General features: G+C 37.2%; 2 protein-coding genes across 2 annotated transcripts in view; one reads left to right on the forward strand and one right to left on the reverse strand.

Annotated features, from left to right (window-relative positions):
- The window catches only part of LOC139945780 (cytosolic carboxypeptidase 6-like), an 87,804-nt gene extending 84,142 nt beyond the window's left edge, over nucleotides 1-3,662 (forward strand). Inside the window, exon 13 of the mRNA XM_071943198.1 lies at nucleotides 3,468-3,662. Within this exon, the coding sequence (XP_071799299.1) occupies nucleotides 3,468-3,656 (189 nt within the window). The 3' untranslated portion in view covers nucleotides 3,657-3,662. The remainder of the gene's footprint in view (nucleotides 1-3,467) is intronic.
- A 5,148-nt stretch (nucleotides 3,663-8,810) lies between these two features.
- Nucleotides 8,811-17,326, reverse strand: part of LOC139945779 (DNA-directed RNA polymerase I subunit RPA1-like) — a 32,483-nt gene continuing 23,967 nt past the window's right edge. Inside the window, exons 25-35 of the mRNA XM_071943197.1 lie at nucleotides 17,107-17,236; nucleotides 16,615-16,664; nucleotides 15,665-15,722; nucleotides 14,601-14,710; nucleotides 13,994-14,223; nucleotides 13,374-13,507; nucleotides 12,779-12,859; nucleotides 12,042-12,200; nucleotides 10,221-10,331; nucleotides 9,280-9,472; nucleotides 8,811-8,950 (exon numbers count right to left, since the gene is read on the reverse strand). Of these exons, the coding sequence (XP_071799298.1) occupies nucleotides 8,850-8,950; nucleotides 9,280-9,472; nucleotides 10,221-10,331; nucleotides 12,042-12,200; nucleotides 12,779-12,859; nucleotides 13,374-13,507; nucleotides 13,994-14,223; nucleotides 14,601-14,710; nucleotides 15,665-15,722; nucleotides 16,615-16,664; nucleotides 17,107-17,236 (1,357 nt within the window). The 3' untranslated portion in view covers nucleotides 8,811-8,849. The remainder of the gene's footprint in view (nucleotides 8,951-9,279; nucleotides 9,473-10,220; nucleotides 10,332-12,041; nucleotides 12,201-12,778; nucleotides 12,860-13,373; nucleotides 13,508-13,993; nucleotides 14,224-14,600; nucleotides 14,711-15,664; nucleotides 15,723-16,614; nucleotides 16,665-17,106; nucleotides 17,237-17,326) is intronic.

Genomic DNA, 17,326 nt, shown 5'->3' on the forward strand with positions numbered 1-17,326 from the left:
AAAAAAAAGAGATGATGTATGTTTTTATGCCCCCTTTCCCAAGAATCTAGAATCTAAGATAAAAATGCCACTTGCTCTGAGTGGTAATTTTCTCCAGCTTTCAGAAGTCCACCGCTCCAATCAAAAATTGATGCTCGCAACTTGAGTCTCGTCTTGTCGGTTTGCCGAATAGAATTACCCACAAATCTTTTGTGATATTGAAGCATCCTGACCACCAGCTTAGCGACGTTGGGCGCCACTAAACCGTCTTGGGGAAACAGGAACAACTTGATGTTTCTCTGCTTTGTGGGTTAGCAACTGTAGAGTCATTCAACTTTGAGAGCTCGGAATAATTTGTGTGTGTGTTATTTTTTTGGATTTGTATTTGAAGGTTTTGATTGAATTTTTTTTTCTTTTTTCGGTCAAAATTTAAGAGGAAACTGTCCGTACGCTTCATACCTTCTTCGATAAAAGTATGCAAGAAATTGAATAACCATGGGATTGTTCAAGTGCGCAGGAAAAATCCCAATTGACTTTATTTTCACAGCATGCTTTCAAAGGCCCATTTCCTTGCTCAAACATTCAGTATTTTTCCTGCAAGGTATGTGGGCTCTGTTTTTGAAATATAAGACCTTGCAGTTTTTATCATCTTGACTGCCTGTTCTGGTTGCTTCCACAATGGCCAGATAAAGGCAATGGACACTATTGGTAATTACTCAAAATAATTATTAGCATAAAACCTTTCTTGGTGACGAGTAATGGGGAGAGGTTGATAGTATAAAACATTGTGAGAAACGGCTCCCTCTGAAGTAACGTAGTTTTCGAGAAGGAAGTAATTTTCCTCGAATTTGATTTTGAGACCTCAAGTTTAGAATTTGAGGTCTCAAAATCAAGCATAAGGAAGCACACAACTTCGTGTGACAAGGGTGTGTTTTTCTTTCATTATTATCTCGCAACTTCGATGACCGATTGAGCTCAAATTTTCACAGGTTTGTTATTTCATGCATATGATGAGATACAGCAAGTGAGAAGACTGGTCTTTGGAAATTACCAAAAGTGTCCACTGTCTTTAAATAGACCATACTTGAAACACCAATCTGTTATAACTTGCACCATCAACATTGGATTCATACACATCCAAAGTAAAAATACTGAACATTTCTTTTTTTTGTTTTCTCGTTTAAAAAAGGCGAGCAAGGTTTAAATTAAAAAAATTTCAAACAGACACTAACAGAGCTGTTAAATAAATTACACCACTTCCATTCTACAGTAAAAAAACAAACATGTTTCACGTCCGGGTTTTTCAATAAAAGGAGGAAGAGGGGCTTTTTATTTTTAATTTTTTATTTCAAGATGGCCGCCATTCTTTGTTAAAATGTCAAATATCCATTGTTTTTTCTACTGCTGAAATACACAAAACATAAATGAAACAATTTAGTTGAGGCATTCAGACAAGACATTCAGATTGTTTTTGCTGAGATCATTTAAAATAACCCTATTTAAACAAATAAAAAAATAAAAAAAATGTGCATAAAAAAATAAAAAATAAAAATAAATAAAAAAGGAGGCGGCCTGTAAAAAGGAAGCGGGCGGGGACGCTAAACATGTTTCTTTTTTTTTACTTGGCCTTACACAGTAAAAAATAAATAAAAAAATTGTATAGTTTCCTGTAAATGTTATAATAAAAAGCGATTCACAATTGTATCCAAGCTGTTGCGATGATCTGTTGAATGAAGGTCTGCTTCAGGTTAAAAAAAAAAAAAAAATGGGATAGGCAAAATGGCTACCAACCAAAAGGACCTATGGTATAAATGCAACAAATAATTAGTGTCCAGACGTTTTGAACCAAATAGTAGAGTCTTTCTGGACACATAAATTACCAATTTGACTGAGTTGACATTTACTCATAGAATGAGTTAAACCCAGATGACATATCTTGAATGATATGATTTAGCAATTATCCTTCATGTCAGTGGATTAAGTTGCCGCTGATGAACAAAAGCCTATAATGGGCAGAAGGGATGTCCGGGAAGGTGGGGGGGGGGGGGGGGCAGAGGGGGATGTAGCCCCGGGGTTAATTATTAATTTTTGTTCCTGTATCGTTGCCGCCAATCATGGCTTGGAGACTAGGGATACGATCCTGATATTGTCTCCGGGGGGAGTTTTGCATTTTCTTTTATTGAAAATTGTTACAAACAATTTCCATGATAATTGGTTCTGGGTGCAGCTTAATACCAAATAATCTGCCCGATTAATAAAAAAAAAAAATCAAGTGGTTTTCTTGGTGATCTACGCAAAGTCTTTGAAACAAAATTGCAAATTGTTGTCAACTTGGGGATTTGTGGCTGTGTTGCAATGTAAATTGAAGTTCATTATTTAGGAAATAAATGCCATACTTTGTAATGTTTTTAACACTCCATTAAAATGTTTTGGAGTCGGATTGAAATTTGTCAATGTTTGAAAATCATGTTTGCTAATATCCATGATAAATTGCAACAATCTAGAAACAGACGGAGAATCAGTTATGAGAAAAAAACTAGAGAGTTGACTGACCGCTCTAAACATCATGCACCGCCCAAGGGCCCACAAATTCTAAAAGAGAAGAAGAAAAAAACTGGATAGTGTGATTTTTTTTTTTTTTGTGGCTATCCGTGGACTCGGACTCGCTGCAGCTGATAAATAACATGTCCCATCCATTTCCATGTCTGAATGCCTCCTTGATGCTTTTAGCATTACGACAATTAGACAGTCCGTGTATTTAGGGGGGAATGGCTAAAGGCTGGTTGGGACGTGGGACGACAGGGAACAAAAATATGCTGCAGCGTTATTTGGCCCTAATGGCACTTGATGGGTGGATCCAGTAATGCAACCATTGAAGCTTGGGGCGTGATACGTGTTGCATTTTTACTGAAAGATACATTTTTTAACTCTGTGACACACACCACTGACATTATGGTGTAAATTTGGTAAATTTGACCAGAACTAGGGTCTCAGCCCCGCTACCTCTAGCTACTATAGGCTTTTAAAATTTAATATAAATCTGTACAAATTCATTTGAAGGAATTATACATGACACAATATTTTGTTTTGGTTTGTGAAACCTTGCCATGTTACAGGGTGAGAAGAAAACCCAGACAGAGTTAAGCTCAGTTTATCACGCGAAAGCAATTTGGGAGCAACTTATGTAACACAAACATTGATGTAATAAACTGCAAGGTACAAGGTGCTAACAAATCGGTATGTGCCATTTTCCTATTGTGACAAAGTAAGTTGCTCAAGGACACATGTGTCAAGACCGAAACTCAAACCCATACTCTGCCGATCAGAAACACCAGAGCTTGAGTCCCGTATTCTTAACTCCTCGGCCATGGCATGCATTTGTTTAAAAAGAGTTGATTCATTTACATCTTGCTTAGCTCCACATTGGATTGATGGCATTTGACTTTCAGTGACCCTTATTGCCATTTTATTTGTTTCTATTCTGCCAGCGGAGAGAGAGGTCATCCAAGAGTCGAAGCTCAGAGGTTAGGCCTCAGTCAGAGACCAGGCATCACCACCAGTCAAACCGAGCAGACGTTGTCTATGAAAACCACAGTTTGAGTGCCCAGAGTATGAACAACATGGCGACCCAGTTCAGATTACAGCATAGAGATCTACACAGGACTGATAGGAGGTAGATTGGGGACTAGACGACGAGGGCCATTAGAGCTTGGAACAAGACCTCAGGGCAATATTTTGTACTGGAAGGCATTAGTCAGGAATGCAATTAACAACATGGGGAACTAGACCTTCGGGCAAAAGCGTGGACAGGAGGCAAGAGTTGGAGGACACACATCCAGCAGCTGATTTCATGAAACCCTCGGACGAGTAACCTATCCTAATTAGAATGGGTCCAATGCATCCTAACATAATCTTCGGATACGGAACTTAACTCGTCCTAAATCCTAAGATTAATCCTAAGTTGGGAAGAGTTTAGTGTAATGGATGGCTGGGCAGTAGACTATAGTCTGGAGGCAATTGTCAAGGACTACTGACCTTCTAGGCCTATTTGACTGGAAAGCAACAGTCAGGTTGCCTTCAGGGCAAGAGCTACAAGAGCTACAGGGCATTAATAGCACTGGAGGCTAGACCAACTTGGAGACAATATAAATTATTATCAATTACAAGTAAAACATGGAAATATTAAAAATATTTCATAGGAAAATGTTTGTTCACAGAGTGAGTGACTTGATTTTGAACGGCAAAGCACCATCATTCCAACATTAAAAGTTGTTCATGCATAGATTCTAGAAAAGAAAAGGAAAATTTTATAGTGGCTAGAATTCATTAGTTGTTTTTGTCACAAACTCTGGGCCTTGTTCGGATGAGCTTGTTTTTGACTTGACTTTAATGACTGATATTTCTTGTCAAAAAGTTTGCTTAATAGTTTTGCAGTGCATTTATTATAAGAAGTTACGTACATGTTTTGTTTTTTAAAAGACACACCAACAAAACCTTTTTTGAAATTCCGTCCACAAACTATTTATTGCACCAAGATATATTCCATTTGCACTTGGTACTTACAGACACTCATACAAGGAGGATTAATATCCACCTTGCTCGTAAATTTAACTCAAAACAGATTATTTAATCTGTTGTGGTAATTAGGTGATTAAAATGCTTTTTAAAAAGTTTATTTATTGTTAAACTATATTTTTTTCCCCATAAACTCTCAGGTTTCTGGTGAACGTTAGGGCTTAGAAGAACACAGTTGGAAATTATCTGACAAATGGTTTTGATACTAATTTTTAAACATCCCAAAAATTGACTACTTTAGGAATAATTTGTTTGGTTTTTATTGATGGTTTATTCTAGGCCTAATTTCATAGAGCTTATCGCCGATTTTGTGCTAATACTGTTTCAGGTTCCATTTCACAGCGCTGCTGAACGTAAGCACACGAAAAAGGCATTCTAACCTTCCAGTGCTTACTTTATAATACCAATAATAATATCGAAGTCTTATATAGCGCACGTATCTACCAAATAAGGTACCCAAGGCGCTGAGTATATACAAACTTTCAGAAAAGTAGGATACACTGGTGTTATCGCAAACCAAATATATATTGATACCTCACCATGCAATGCCTAAAACCCTATATATGGAGGTAGTGGGTTTGATATGGGAGTGCATTCACCTTTTCCCTTCATATAAGACAATGATTGACTCTACAATGCATTAAGGTAATGGCCACATGGAACCCACAAGACTGCAAAGACTCCAAGCTAAACAACGTCCATGTTTACTCTCAAACAGAGTTAACGTTTGCTTAGAAACAGGTGTCTGGCTCATTGGAGTGGACATCCGTCTCAATGGCGGGTCATCCGTTATCAAAATCGGTTCTGTCTTTCAAATTTGTCTCTTTGGAGTCATTGTTGATGAAAAAGTCTGCAACTGGGGTCCAGATCTTAGAAAGTACAAAGAAATGATGGCATTTTCTACTCATTGGTAAAGCTTTAGAGTTATAGATTCCAAGAAAGGTTTTATGCTAGTAATTACATTTGAGTAATTACCAATAGTGTCCACTGCCTTTAAGGAGATTGGAATGAGGGTATTTTCACCTTTTGGTAACCTCTGGAGTTTAGATTTACAGCCGTTGATTTCACCAAACTCTTCCTAACGTGGGATTCATCTTATGACTTAGGACAGGTTATGTTCTGTATTGTAAAACGTAGGACGAATTGAACCCATCCTAAGTTAGGACGGGTTTCTGGTCCTAACTCGAGTTAGGATTAATCCTAGTGTTTCGTGGAATAGGCTGCAGGAGCCTCAAGGAACAGTATCCATAGCCCTAGAAAGTAGATCAAAGCACAGAATTTCTTTATATCTGAAGAAAACCCCCCCAGATTTTTGTCACCCCAGGCAGACACAAAAAAAAAGTCTGAATTCAGATGAAAGTCTCAAATATCTAATCCCTGACCCACTCCCTGTTGATGCAACATCCCTATTCCCATAGCATCAAAGGAAGAATAGACTTAGCACAGCTCAGCTGAACACACGCTGGTGTGTTGACGCAACAAGACGGATGAGCAATTAGGTTCCTCTGGTAAACTCAATAACCTCCTATCTTTATTTACACTGCTAGAAGAAAACGTAAAATGACACATCTCTTGTAAACTTGATCACACCCCACTAATGAGTGGTAATAAACACTCGGGGGTTTGGACATTAACGCATTGGTCATACTCTGGTAGCTATGGCCACATGCGGATGTGATGAAAGAAACGGCTGGATGAAAATTGAGGAGATTTGTTTGAACCATTGAGTAATGAACATCCGATACCTGTTAGCTTTTTATCAATTACACCGAGCCTGGAAAGGGTTCCTAAACAAGGATCTAGTTTAATACCTTTAAAGTATCATCAGAACTTTAGTCTTAGAAAAGTACTCTCATTGGAAGAGACTGGTGAAACTCTTCGGGAATCAAATCGTTTGGGGAAGCCTCCTGGAACATCTAGTACAAAAAGAACAGACCATCACTTGTTACTTATTGAAGTTCCACCTTCAAGGGATTAGATTTGACTAAAAATAACAAATCCTGAAAATGGCTAGCGGGCCTGGGTCCCCCCTTGTTTAAGACCTCCCAGATGTTACAATTCCGTTACAGACTCTGTGCATCACCGGAATTACACAACCACAGGTTTTGACAATTTCTTTCTCCCTTTGGCAAATGTTTCACTTTCTGTCAAGGTAATGGGAAGGCTCGAGGAGAAAAAAAGGAGTTGCTGGGAAAATTTTGAAATCAGGAAAAATCCTGGCTAGACACAGGCCTGACACAATTACAAATTGAAGAGAAATACACCTCGGGTTACAACAGTTTCACATAAAACAGGAACAAAGGAACAGAAACAATTTATGTTTTTTATCGCCCAACAAAACACCTTACTCTAACGCCACCCTCCATAAGATAAAATCAACAACAGGTCCTTCGTTTTTGTATAACTCAAAATATTTATTGTATGTATTTATTACTTTGTGTGTTTATTTTCCATTAATTATACAATATTTGATAAGAAAATAATACATTTATGGGTCATATTTTTGAGTATACAGGTTTAATGACAACTATGCAGCTTTGTTATTTTGATTTACCCACACTGAAAACAAATTCCATGGGCATACTCCTTCAATGGGATTCGAACCCACAACCACCGCCTTTATAGATAAGATGTCATACCACTTTTAAAACAACAGCATGTACCTATGTGAATACATGTACCATACAAACTTACTCTTGGCTTTTTTTATTTTAACTATAATAATAATTATAATTAGTTCTTATACAGCGCATTTTACAATAACATATCAATGCGCTTTACATTAGTGCCCTCCCGGGTCATTGGCCCAATAACAATCCCGTGATATTTCTGGGCTCTCTTGGGAGTATACAACTAAGGGCCGTCTTGGTGCTTCAAAGGATTTTTCATACACAATATCAACCTCCACACTCACAGGTACCTATGTATACCAATGGATCAAGAAAGCAGTTATAGTAAAGCATCTTGGTCAAGGACACGAGCATCTCGCTCAAGGACACAAGTGTCATGAGCGGGAGTCAAACCCACACCCAAATGAACACTAATCCAAAATTGATGCCGGAGCCATCAAAAGGCTGCAATTTAATTCTTGCATCACTTTTATTCAATGCAATAAGATGCAACTTGTCAAATGCATGTTTATTAGAAAAAACAAGAAAAAACAAATTATATATTTTTTTACAGTTTCTTTAAACTCCCCCTCCCAAACGAAATTGGGTATCAAAAACAGTCGTGTGCTCTTATGTTTGGTATGATGAAAATACCAACAATTCTTTCTCAAATCGACAACTAATAAGTCAAATTCAGTACAAAACTTTCAGTGAGAAAATACCACAAATTTAATTGTCTAATTCGACTCTTAAAATGATTTTATTACATGCAATAAAGTAATTCAGAAATGCTTAAATGAATCCTAACAAATTTTTGACGAGGAAAGAGCTTTCTTGATTCAGACGGACCGGTTTAACTGATTAACTGAATTTTGTTTTGATAATTCAAAAGGCACTATTGTTGTGTAAAGATTGGCGTATAGATCAGTACATCTTTGTTTTTTAAACTTATTTTAAAGAACTTGTCACATTCCAGTTTGCACATGCTTTCTTGAGTTTGTAAATAAAAGCTTTTATAACCATCTATTATGTCCTGTTGTATTATTGTCATTCTTTTGATCAGTTCATTTCAAGTCCTTTTTGTTTTTCATTTTGTGTAATTGAACACCGCCCTCTAGATTATTGCTTCAATTCTTACTTTGGATCAGCAGTGCATTTCAAACTGTACATAAAATATTAAAATCACCCCCCCCCCCCAAAAAAAAAGTATTGTTTTAAAGGCACTGGACACTATTGGTCATTACTCAAAAATAATTGTTAGCATAACAAACTTACTTGGTAATGTCCATTGGAGAGCTGTTGATAGCATAAAACATTGTGAAATACGAATCCCTCTGAAGTAAAGTAGTTTTTAAAAAAGAGGTAATTTCTCACTCAAATATTAAATAGCCTCAGTCCTGAAGTTTTCCAATATTTTTTTTAGGCATCTGAAAGCACACAAATTTGTGCAACAAGAATATTTTTTCTGTCATTGTTCTCTTAAAACTTTGATGACCAATTGAGTCCAAATTTTCACAGATTTATTATTTTATGCATATGTTGGGATACACCAAGTAAGAATACTGGTCTTTGACAATTACCAAAGGTGTCCAGTGCCTTTAAGAATATAATTGAACCAAGACAATATATCTTCAAACCAACCACCGATTAATCTGTTTTAACTTTTTGATCATTACTGCTGATTTCCTACACAAGTGGTTGTACAAGATCAAAACATCCTGTTCCACCGGTAACAACTCGGCCGACTACCAGTCGAGCAGATGGTGACTGAAGAGGATCACATACACCTACGATAAGAAAGAAAAACATTGATAAATTAACCCGACCATTCACTGAACAAATGCCAATACTATTCATCTTATTTTTTCAAAAGTAAAGAAAAAAATGTATACCATGTTAATAAAATTATAGATATGGTGGATAAGACCCATCAAGGGCCTGTTTGAAAGAACAGTTTGTGTTCGGACGTGCGCATGTAATTACTGTAGTATGTCAAGCGATAAAATCTAAAAAGGGTCTAAACAATGTGAGAGGCTCTTTACCAATGTTAAAAAAATGTATAGTTGGGGATAGGGTGAGGTTTGGGGAAGAAACGAGAGTTATTGTCTAAACCAACCTTGTGTTGTTGCCTGCTTCAAGAAATGCATGGTGCTCTCAAAACTCATCTTCTGTAATGGTGACGAGTTGGACTCGAGACCGATACGATTGAATGGTTTGTAAATGCCCTCTAGTGTCATGTAGTCCGCTATGAGAGATAGATGTCTGGGATCGACGTAAATTCCGTACACTTTGAAGACGTCTTGGATTTCCTGAACAATGAAACAAATAATGACTTGAGACCGCCCTTCTTTGAACGATCAAAATGCTACTTTGCATATTACTTAACCGTGTACAAATTGGCAGCTGCATGAGCTACGGCTAGATTTCCGCGTCAACATGCGTTGAGGTATAGGACATCCTTGGCAACAGCCCTAGCAACATATAAAGCTGTAGCTGTAGACGCCATTTTTGATATGGCCTTAGATTCATACTATGATGCCCTGTTTAGATTCATACAGCAATAATACAATGAGCAAAGCCGGTCTTCACTCTGTGGTCATGACCAAGTTGGGGCCCAATTTCATAAAGCAGCTAAGCACAACAAAACTGTGCTCACCAGAATAAGGTTACCAGCCAAATCACCATGTCTCATGTACAATTTGTGACTGGTACTCTGCTCAGTTTTGCTAAGCAGAATAAAACTATTCAGCAATATTTTGTACAACTTGCTACTGGTATCCTGCTAATTTCGCTAAGCAGAAAACTATTAAGCAATATTTTGTACAATTTGCTACTGGTATCCTGCTAACTTTGCTAAGTAGAAAATTATTAGGCAATATTTTGCACAACTTGCTACATGGTATCCTGCTCATTTTGCTCCATGAAATTGGGCTCTGTAAAACCAACTTGAACGATTCCTGTAAGTGGCAACTTTCTGCTGTTGGATGTCAATAAATAAAATAAAATAAAATAAAATAACACTTTTTCTCTACCTTAATACTTCCATTTAGTCCTTACCTTGATGATAACCCTACAAGCGGCTTCTATCCCATACATGTTGGCCATTGCGTGAATATTGTTGGTGTATAACCGTTGAATATCAATTATCTTATCATATTGACACAACTCCTATACCGGAAAAAAAGAGCGGGATTGTTAGTGTTGATTTCAATTGAATAGGGGACTTTAGGGACGCTTGGTGGCAGCAGACTTACCAGGTAAAATCCATTGTTCTCGGTAATGTGCTCACGCTCAGAACTACGTAAACAATGGAAATTTACCTGATGAGTCTGCTGCCACCTAGCTTCCCAAAGTCTCCCATTCAAATAAACATTAATTTCCATACTTTTATGAAAAATATTTACAAATACATGAAACTACATTATGTATGGCGTAAAGAAAAACTAACATTAGGTAGCAGTAAACAGGTCAGTTGTAATTTTAGGTTCATTCAAAATCTGATTAATTAAGCCTAGTATAAACAAATTGAGCATTAAAAAATATTGATATCAAACAGTTTTATGAAAAAATATGATGAAAGACTAAAAATCAAACATGTTATTAAGAAAAACAAAACAAAGTTGTATAAAATGCAACATACAATCATGCAAAATAAACACAATACAAGGCATTGATTTTAAATAGCATTAGGCCTATGCAAATAAACTGTAGGGTAAAGAAACCTTAATTGAACGACAGTGATGCAGACAAATACTGCACAAAACAACAATTAAGATCAAGAATGGTAGTGGGGGTATCTAAGGAACTCTTAAGATGATGGGGGATACTTCTGTAAGAGGACAAGGGTGTAAGAACATTGGGGGGGGGGTACACACCCTCACACACATATTGGGCATACAATGGAAAGATAAACACAATAGACCACCAGCTTTAAAAAAAAAGGTGGCACCCCTGAAAGATTTCAAAAAAAGTAAAACTCAATCAGGTTGCTATAAAAGAAACAGACAAACAATAAAAGCAGCAAGTAACACAGCTTTGAGAAATATAACAAGATTGTACAGAAAGAGTGTAAAAATTATCACAATATGATCAAAGAAAGCACAAATTTCACATGATAGTAATAATAAAGACATTTGTTAAGCACATTGATGCAAAAGCCTCCTAGTGCATAAAGAGAACGACGAAATAGACAATGAGTGAAAGAAAAACAGATTACAAGTAAGCATACAATTGAATAGCATTCGATGACAAGACAATTTAGTAGTATTTCGTTTAGGACTCCGATTCATACTACGAAATCTATTTGAGTTGATGAACAACTCATTACATCTTTTGAGTTGCATGATTTCATTGCAAAAAGGTCGTATTGAGGGAGGTCCTTCTGATACACAAAGCCACCGGACCCAGCACTGACCCCTGCAGCACCCACCCTGTCCACCATTTCGGGAGTTAAAATGCACAAAAAAGAACTCCCAAAATGTCTGAAATGGTGGATGAGCATTTTTTGGAGGGTCATCCCGCGTTATGTAAGGGATCAAAACATTTAATACACCAACAGTTGGTAAAGAAAAAAACTTCCTTGCAAAACGAATCGATTCACTCCGTCTTCACATCTCGCCTTCCACCTCTGGGACACCGGTTCAAATCCCACCGGGGCATTTTGTGGATTAGGGTTTTCAGTCCCTACCGACTACCTTGGGTTTTCCCTTGAATAATTCTGTGGGGTTTTCCTCCCTCATCTAAAACTGAAATTTCTTCATCAACTTCTCTTCTCGGTTGGCTCTAATTAGAGAATTGACAATATTTATCCCGATCCAGGTCCAGAAATCTCCCTCGTGTCAAGAAGTTTTGGTGATGTTGAAATTTGTTTCTACCGACCTGTAAGTTGACTCCACTTGTCTGTAGTAGTTTCAGGCCATCAGTTTCACCATCAGCGATGATACAACGCATGATACCAGGCGCCTCATGAACCACTGCTTGCTGAGCTTCAGAGTGGATTAAGGACATCATGTCCAAGTGACTGCAAATTAAATGCAGCTGAAAGAGAAAGAAAAAACCACAAACATTTTCTACATTATATCTGCCCTATTTCAATGACGCTGCTTATATGTGATGGGCTCTGCAAAAATTAGTCACAAGCGGGGACAATTGACTTATTGGGTTTTATACATGGTTGAAAAGAGCATACAACAAGCTTCAGTTTGACATATCTTACACACTTGTGTGATGTTTGGTACATAAGATATGAAAAATAGATGGTGTCACAATCTGAAAATAACCCATACTGGGCAAACAGCCCGTTAATAAAAACATCAACAATTGATGTATAGGAGATGAACACAAAGTACATGTTTTATTCACCTTAATCGATCAAAAACAAAGGTTTGTTTCTTAGAAAATGTGAAAATACAGGCCCTAAAGAAGCATAAAACCACATAACAAAAATCAACAGCCCTGTACTGGAAAATGGGTTGTGCGACAAGCGACTCATTTTTGTAGAGCCCGTCTTACAGCGTTCTCCGGGACTCGAACCCACACCCTGCAGATCAGAAACACCAGAGCTCGAGTGCTGTGTCCGTATCAAGGGTTTGAAGTTGGAGAGAATTTACGCTTACCTTGATGGCAAACTCACACCATTCTTGCTTCTCGACATCAAAATCGTAGGAGATGAAGTATTGACCGACCTCAAGAACATCCTGAAATATTTGTTGGGAAAAAAGGGGGAAAAAAGCAAGTGATTATTGCAATAAATAACACCGAAAGGAAATGTATATCAGAGAAACACAAATCTAGAATAGAATGGAATAAAATAGCAGCATTATTTGCAACCTTCTTAGAAAGTTCATGTAAGAGAAAAATGCAATTTAGTTAAACAAAATTTGACATCAAATAATGCGGAAAGGATCAGGGATGTGAAAGGCTGTTGAAGTGTGACAGCTTGCGACCGCTAAGGTTGTGAGGGTACAAAGCAGCTTACATACATTTATCTTTGGCTTTTGAAAGCCCTACTCAGCAAACTGGGGTGCTCCATAATTGTTTTACCTTCATTTTCATATGAATAAGATTATAAAATTTGGGGGGTTAAAAGAAATAAAAGAAAAAAAGATTCCTGGTTTAAACTGGAGATCTCACATCCCTGTATGCTTATACCACCAATAAGACCATACTATTTGAAGAAAAAAAAAATGTGTAACTAATTCTTGGACTCACATCGACTCTACGTTTCTTATCACTCGCTGTATTTTTCTGGCCCTTCTTTCTCTTTACTTTTGGCTCATCTTGGATGCTTTCTTCCACCATATCATCTTCATCATGACTACCAGTGCTCTCTCCTTCTTCTTCATCTTAACAAAATATTGAAAGAATATCAGTTACCCTTGGATCAACGGATCACTGCATCAATCAAATAATACATCAATCAACCATTCAATAATTCAATCAATACATCAATCGACAAATCAATACATAATTAAATCAACAATCAGTTACCAATCAATACATCAATCTATATTTCATTCAATACATCAATACATTACTAAACACATCAATCAATACATCAATAAATACATCAATCAATACATCGAAAATACATCAATAAGTACATACATCAATACATCAATAAATACATCAATCAACACAATAACAGAGCTGCTCAAGCTAGGTAAGTAGCTAAGCATAATGAAATCATGCTTACAAGGTTACCAGCCAAAATACCATGTGGCATGCACCATTTTTGACTGGTATCCTGCCAATTTATGCTAAGCACACAATTTGTAAGCCAGATTGTCTGCTAAAGCCGCTCTATGAAATTGGGCCCTTTTTTTTGTTACCAGAGTTAGGCTCAGCGTCCAAATCCTCTTCCTCATCTTCCTCATACTCTTGTTCCTCGGCCCTCTGTTGACGAGATTTGGCTCCGGCTGCTCCATCCTGCTCTCCTTCTTCATCGTCTGATGCTGCGTCCACCTCAATATCCATGGTGATTGGTTCATCTATCGGCCTATCAGTAACCTGCTCCCCATCTTCGGTTGTGGCTTCTTTCGCTTTCTTTGTTTCCACCAAGCTATGATCAAATAATAACAAAAATAATAATAACAAAAATTGTACAAAATTATTGCAGCTCTTTAAAATTAAGACATTGGCTGAGTTTCGTAAAGCTGTTAAGGATTAAAACTTGCTGAACATAAACTGGTTACCAGCTAGAAATTTTACCAAACCAGCCCTTTTCAGAGTCACCACTCCTTGAAACGAGATTTTACTCATGGTTGTACCCGCAAGTTTACTATTCATATTTATAGTTACTCTTAGAAATTTGACATTGCTGCAACTGCTACCCCAGCAAAGAAATTGGGATCTCGATGAACTCCAGGTAATCAAATTGTTATCTCCAAAGTTTCTGTTATTTTGAGGGAAATGTGAGAGAAAAAGAGAAGAACTTACCGGACTTTCATCAGGCCCCTAGTCTTTCTTTTGATGCTTTCTGTGAGACGTTTCAAGAAACGTTTCTCGACATATTCTAAGATGCTGCTTGGGTCGATGTGCATTTCATCCTAAAAAACAAAACAAAAAAAAACACTACAGAGATTAAAAATTGTTCAAGAAATGGAAAAGGTCAGAGATTAAAAGTAAGCAAGCGCAGAACAACATATAGATGGATTGCACATGACGTCATTGACCACCATCTTTGCTGTGAATCAATGGATAAAATGAATGTGTGTACTTGCCAACGCGCGCGACTCTCAACCAATGGTAGCCTTTCATGCATGTACGCTTCATCAAAGATGATGACCAATAGGAGGGATCAACTGCGTACATGACTGAGCATGAAACTCAATTTGTTAACATATTGTGGAAACTCAATGTGTCTTCATCACAGCTTTTCAGAATCGGTCTGCAAAACTACAAACCAACCAACCAATAAACAAAACGTCAAAACCAGTTTGATTTGTTCGAGGGTTTTGATGTGGAATTTGATTCAAAGATCCATTGTTAGATTTAAAGTGGGATTTGATGAAAGGCAGTGGACACTATTGGTAATTACTCAAAATAATTATTAGCATAAAACCTTACTTGGTAACGAGTAATGGGGAGAGGTTGATGGTATAAAACATTGTGAGAAACGGCTCCCTCTGAAGTAACGTAGTTTTCGAGAAAGTAGTAATTTTCCACAAATTTGATTTCAAGACCTCAAATTTATAACTTGAGGTCTCGAAATCAACCATCTAAACACACACAACTTCGTGTGACATAGGTGTTTTTTCTTTCATTATTATCTCGCAACTTCGCCGACCAATCAAGCTCAAATTTTCACAGGTTTGTTATTTCATGCATATGTTGAGATACACCAAGTGAGAAGACTCGTCTTTGACAATTACCAATAGTGTCCACTGTCTTTAAGAGATTTTATGTTAAAAATGTTAAATGTTCAGAATGGTTACCCTCCATACAACATAAAAGTGATTTGGTTTAAAACCTCTATGCCTCGTTTTGTTTTTCAGACATACCTTATATTCCGTGTGTGGCAGAAAGTTCACCCTGATCTTGAAAATCCTATACTGCTCACTGTGAACAAAAGAAAATAAAGACAATCTCATCAAGAGTTTATTAAAACGAAACTCAAAACAAACAAACAAAAGTTAGAAAGAAAGGCCCGGTAAATATCATGGAGACAAAAATGGACTGTTTCGTTCCACATAATGGTGGGTCAAGTTCATTGGTTGTTTCTTGATAATCACATTCTTTCCTGGAAGATGACACTTCTAAAATAAAATAACACTTGACCTTTTTTACCTTTGTGTCCAAGCGGCCATCTTGTTTTCTCATTAAAGACAGTGGACACTATTGGTAATTGTCAAAGAGTAGTCTTCTCACTTTCGTGTATTTTAACATATGCATAAAATAACAAACCTGTGAAACTTTGAGCTTAGTTAGTCGTTGAAGTTGCGAGATAATAATGAAAGAAAAAAACACCTTGTCACACGAAGTTCTGTGCTTTCAGATGCTTGATTTCGAGACTTCAAATTCTAAATCTGAGGTCTCAAAATTTGCGGAAAATTACTTCTTTCTCGAAAAACTACGTCACTTCAGAGGGAGCCGTTTCTCACAATGTTTTATACCATCAACCTCTCTCCATTACTCGTTACCAAGTAAAGTGTTGTGCTAATAATTATTTTGAGTAATTACCGATAGTGTCCACTGCCTTTAAGGCAATGTAAGGCCGTATCCAATTGGCGTCTACAGCTACGGCTGCGGCTGTTGCTAAGGGTGTTCCTAAGGATGCCTATACCTCAACACATGATGACATGGAAGTCTAGCCGTAGCCGTAGCCGTAGCCACCAATTCGGACATGGCCTAAACTGAGGCTGCAAGGGCAAAATAGTCAGGTTCCTTTTTTCATTTGTGAACTACATGCAACAATGTGTATATAGGGAACATAACAACATTATTTACTTACACTGCGTCAATGATAAGATACGACTCATTCACAGAGATGTCTTCGATTACCTGAAAAGAGATCACAAAAACAAATGTCAAATGTCTTTAAATGACTTCTCAATAGAAATAACAAGTCTAGCACTGTTTTAAAAAAGTGCAATAATGTTATAAATGTAAGCTGTCAAAACCCTTCTAACCAAATATGAGACCTATTCCTTTAATTAGCGCCATGTTAGAGATGACAAAACAATAGATTAAAACAATTGTGACAAAAATGGAAAATTAAAAGCCCTAGATAAGAAACACATACATAACGCAATGAAAATCTTCAAAACCTCTCTACTATGAAATACGCTAGTATTAGGGGTTACTCAGAATAGTCAATGTTTAAACTGAAGGCTGGAGACTTTTCATCTTAAATATATGGTACACTTGAGGCATTCTTTGTTCTTCAGATCTTGAGGTTCTTCAACTGGATCCTCACAGGTTGAGATTGATCAAGACTACTTACTTCAGCCAGGACCACCCTGGTTAGTTTCTTCTTGAGTCTTGAAGCTCTCTTCTTGGCATGAGGCGTAGTCAGAAGCGGAGCATCCATCCTTGGAGTCTTGATGTTGGTACTGGCAACGGTTAAGATCTCTCTAGACAAGTCAATAGGATCAAAGAATAATTAGAGCTTAAGTACTGTGTTCTTATCCACTAGGCCACGACACGGCACATTTATGATTGGT

This window comes from Asterias amurensis, chromosome 13 (genome assembly GCF_032118995.1).
Source record: "Asterias amurensis chromosome 13, ASM3211899v1".
Lineage (NCBI taxonomy): Eukaryota > Metazoa > Echinodermata > Asteroidea > Forcipulatida > Asteriidae > Asterias > Asterias amurensis.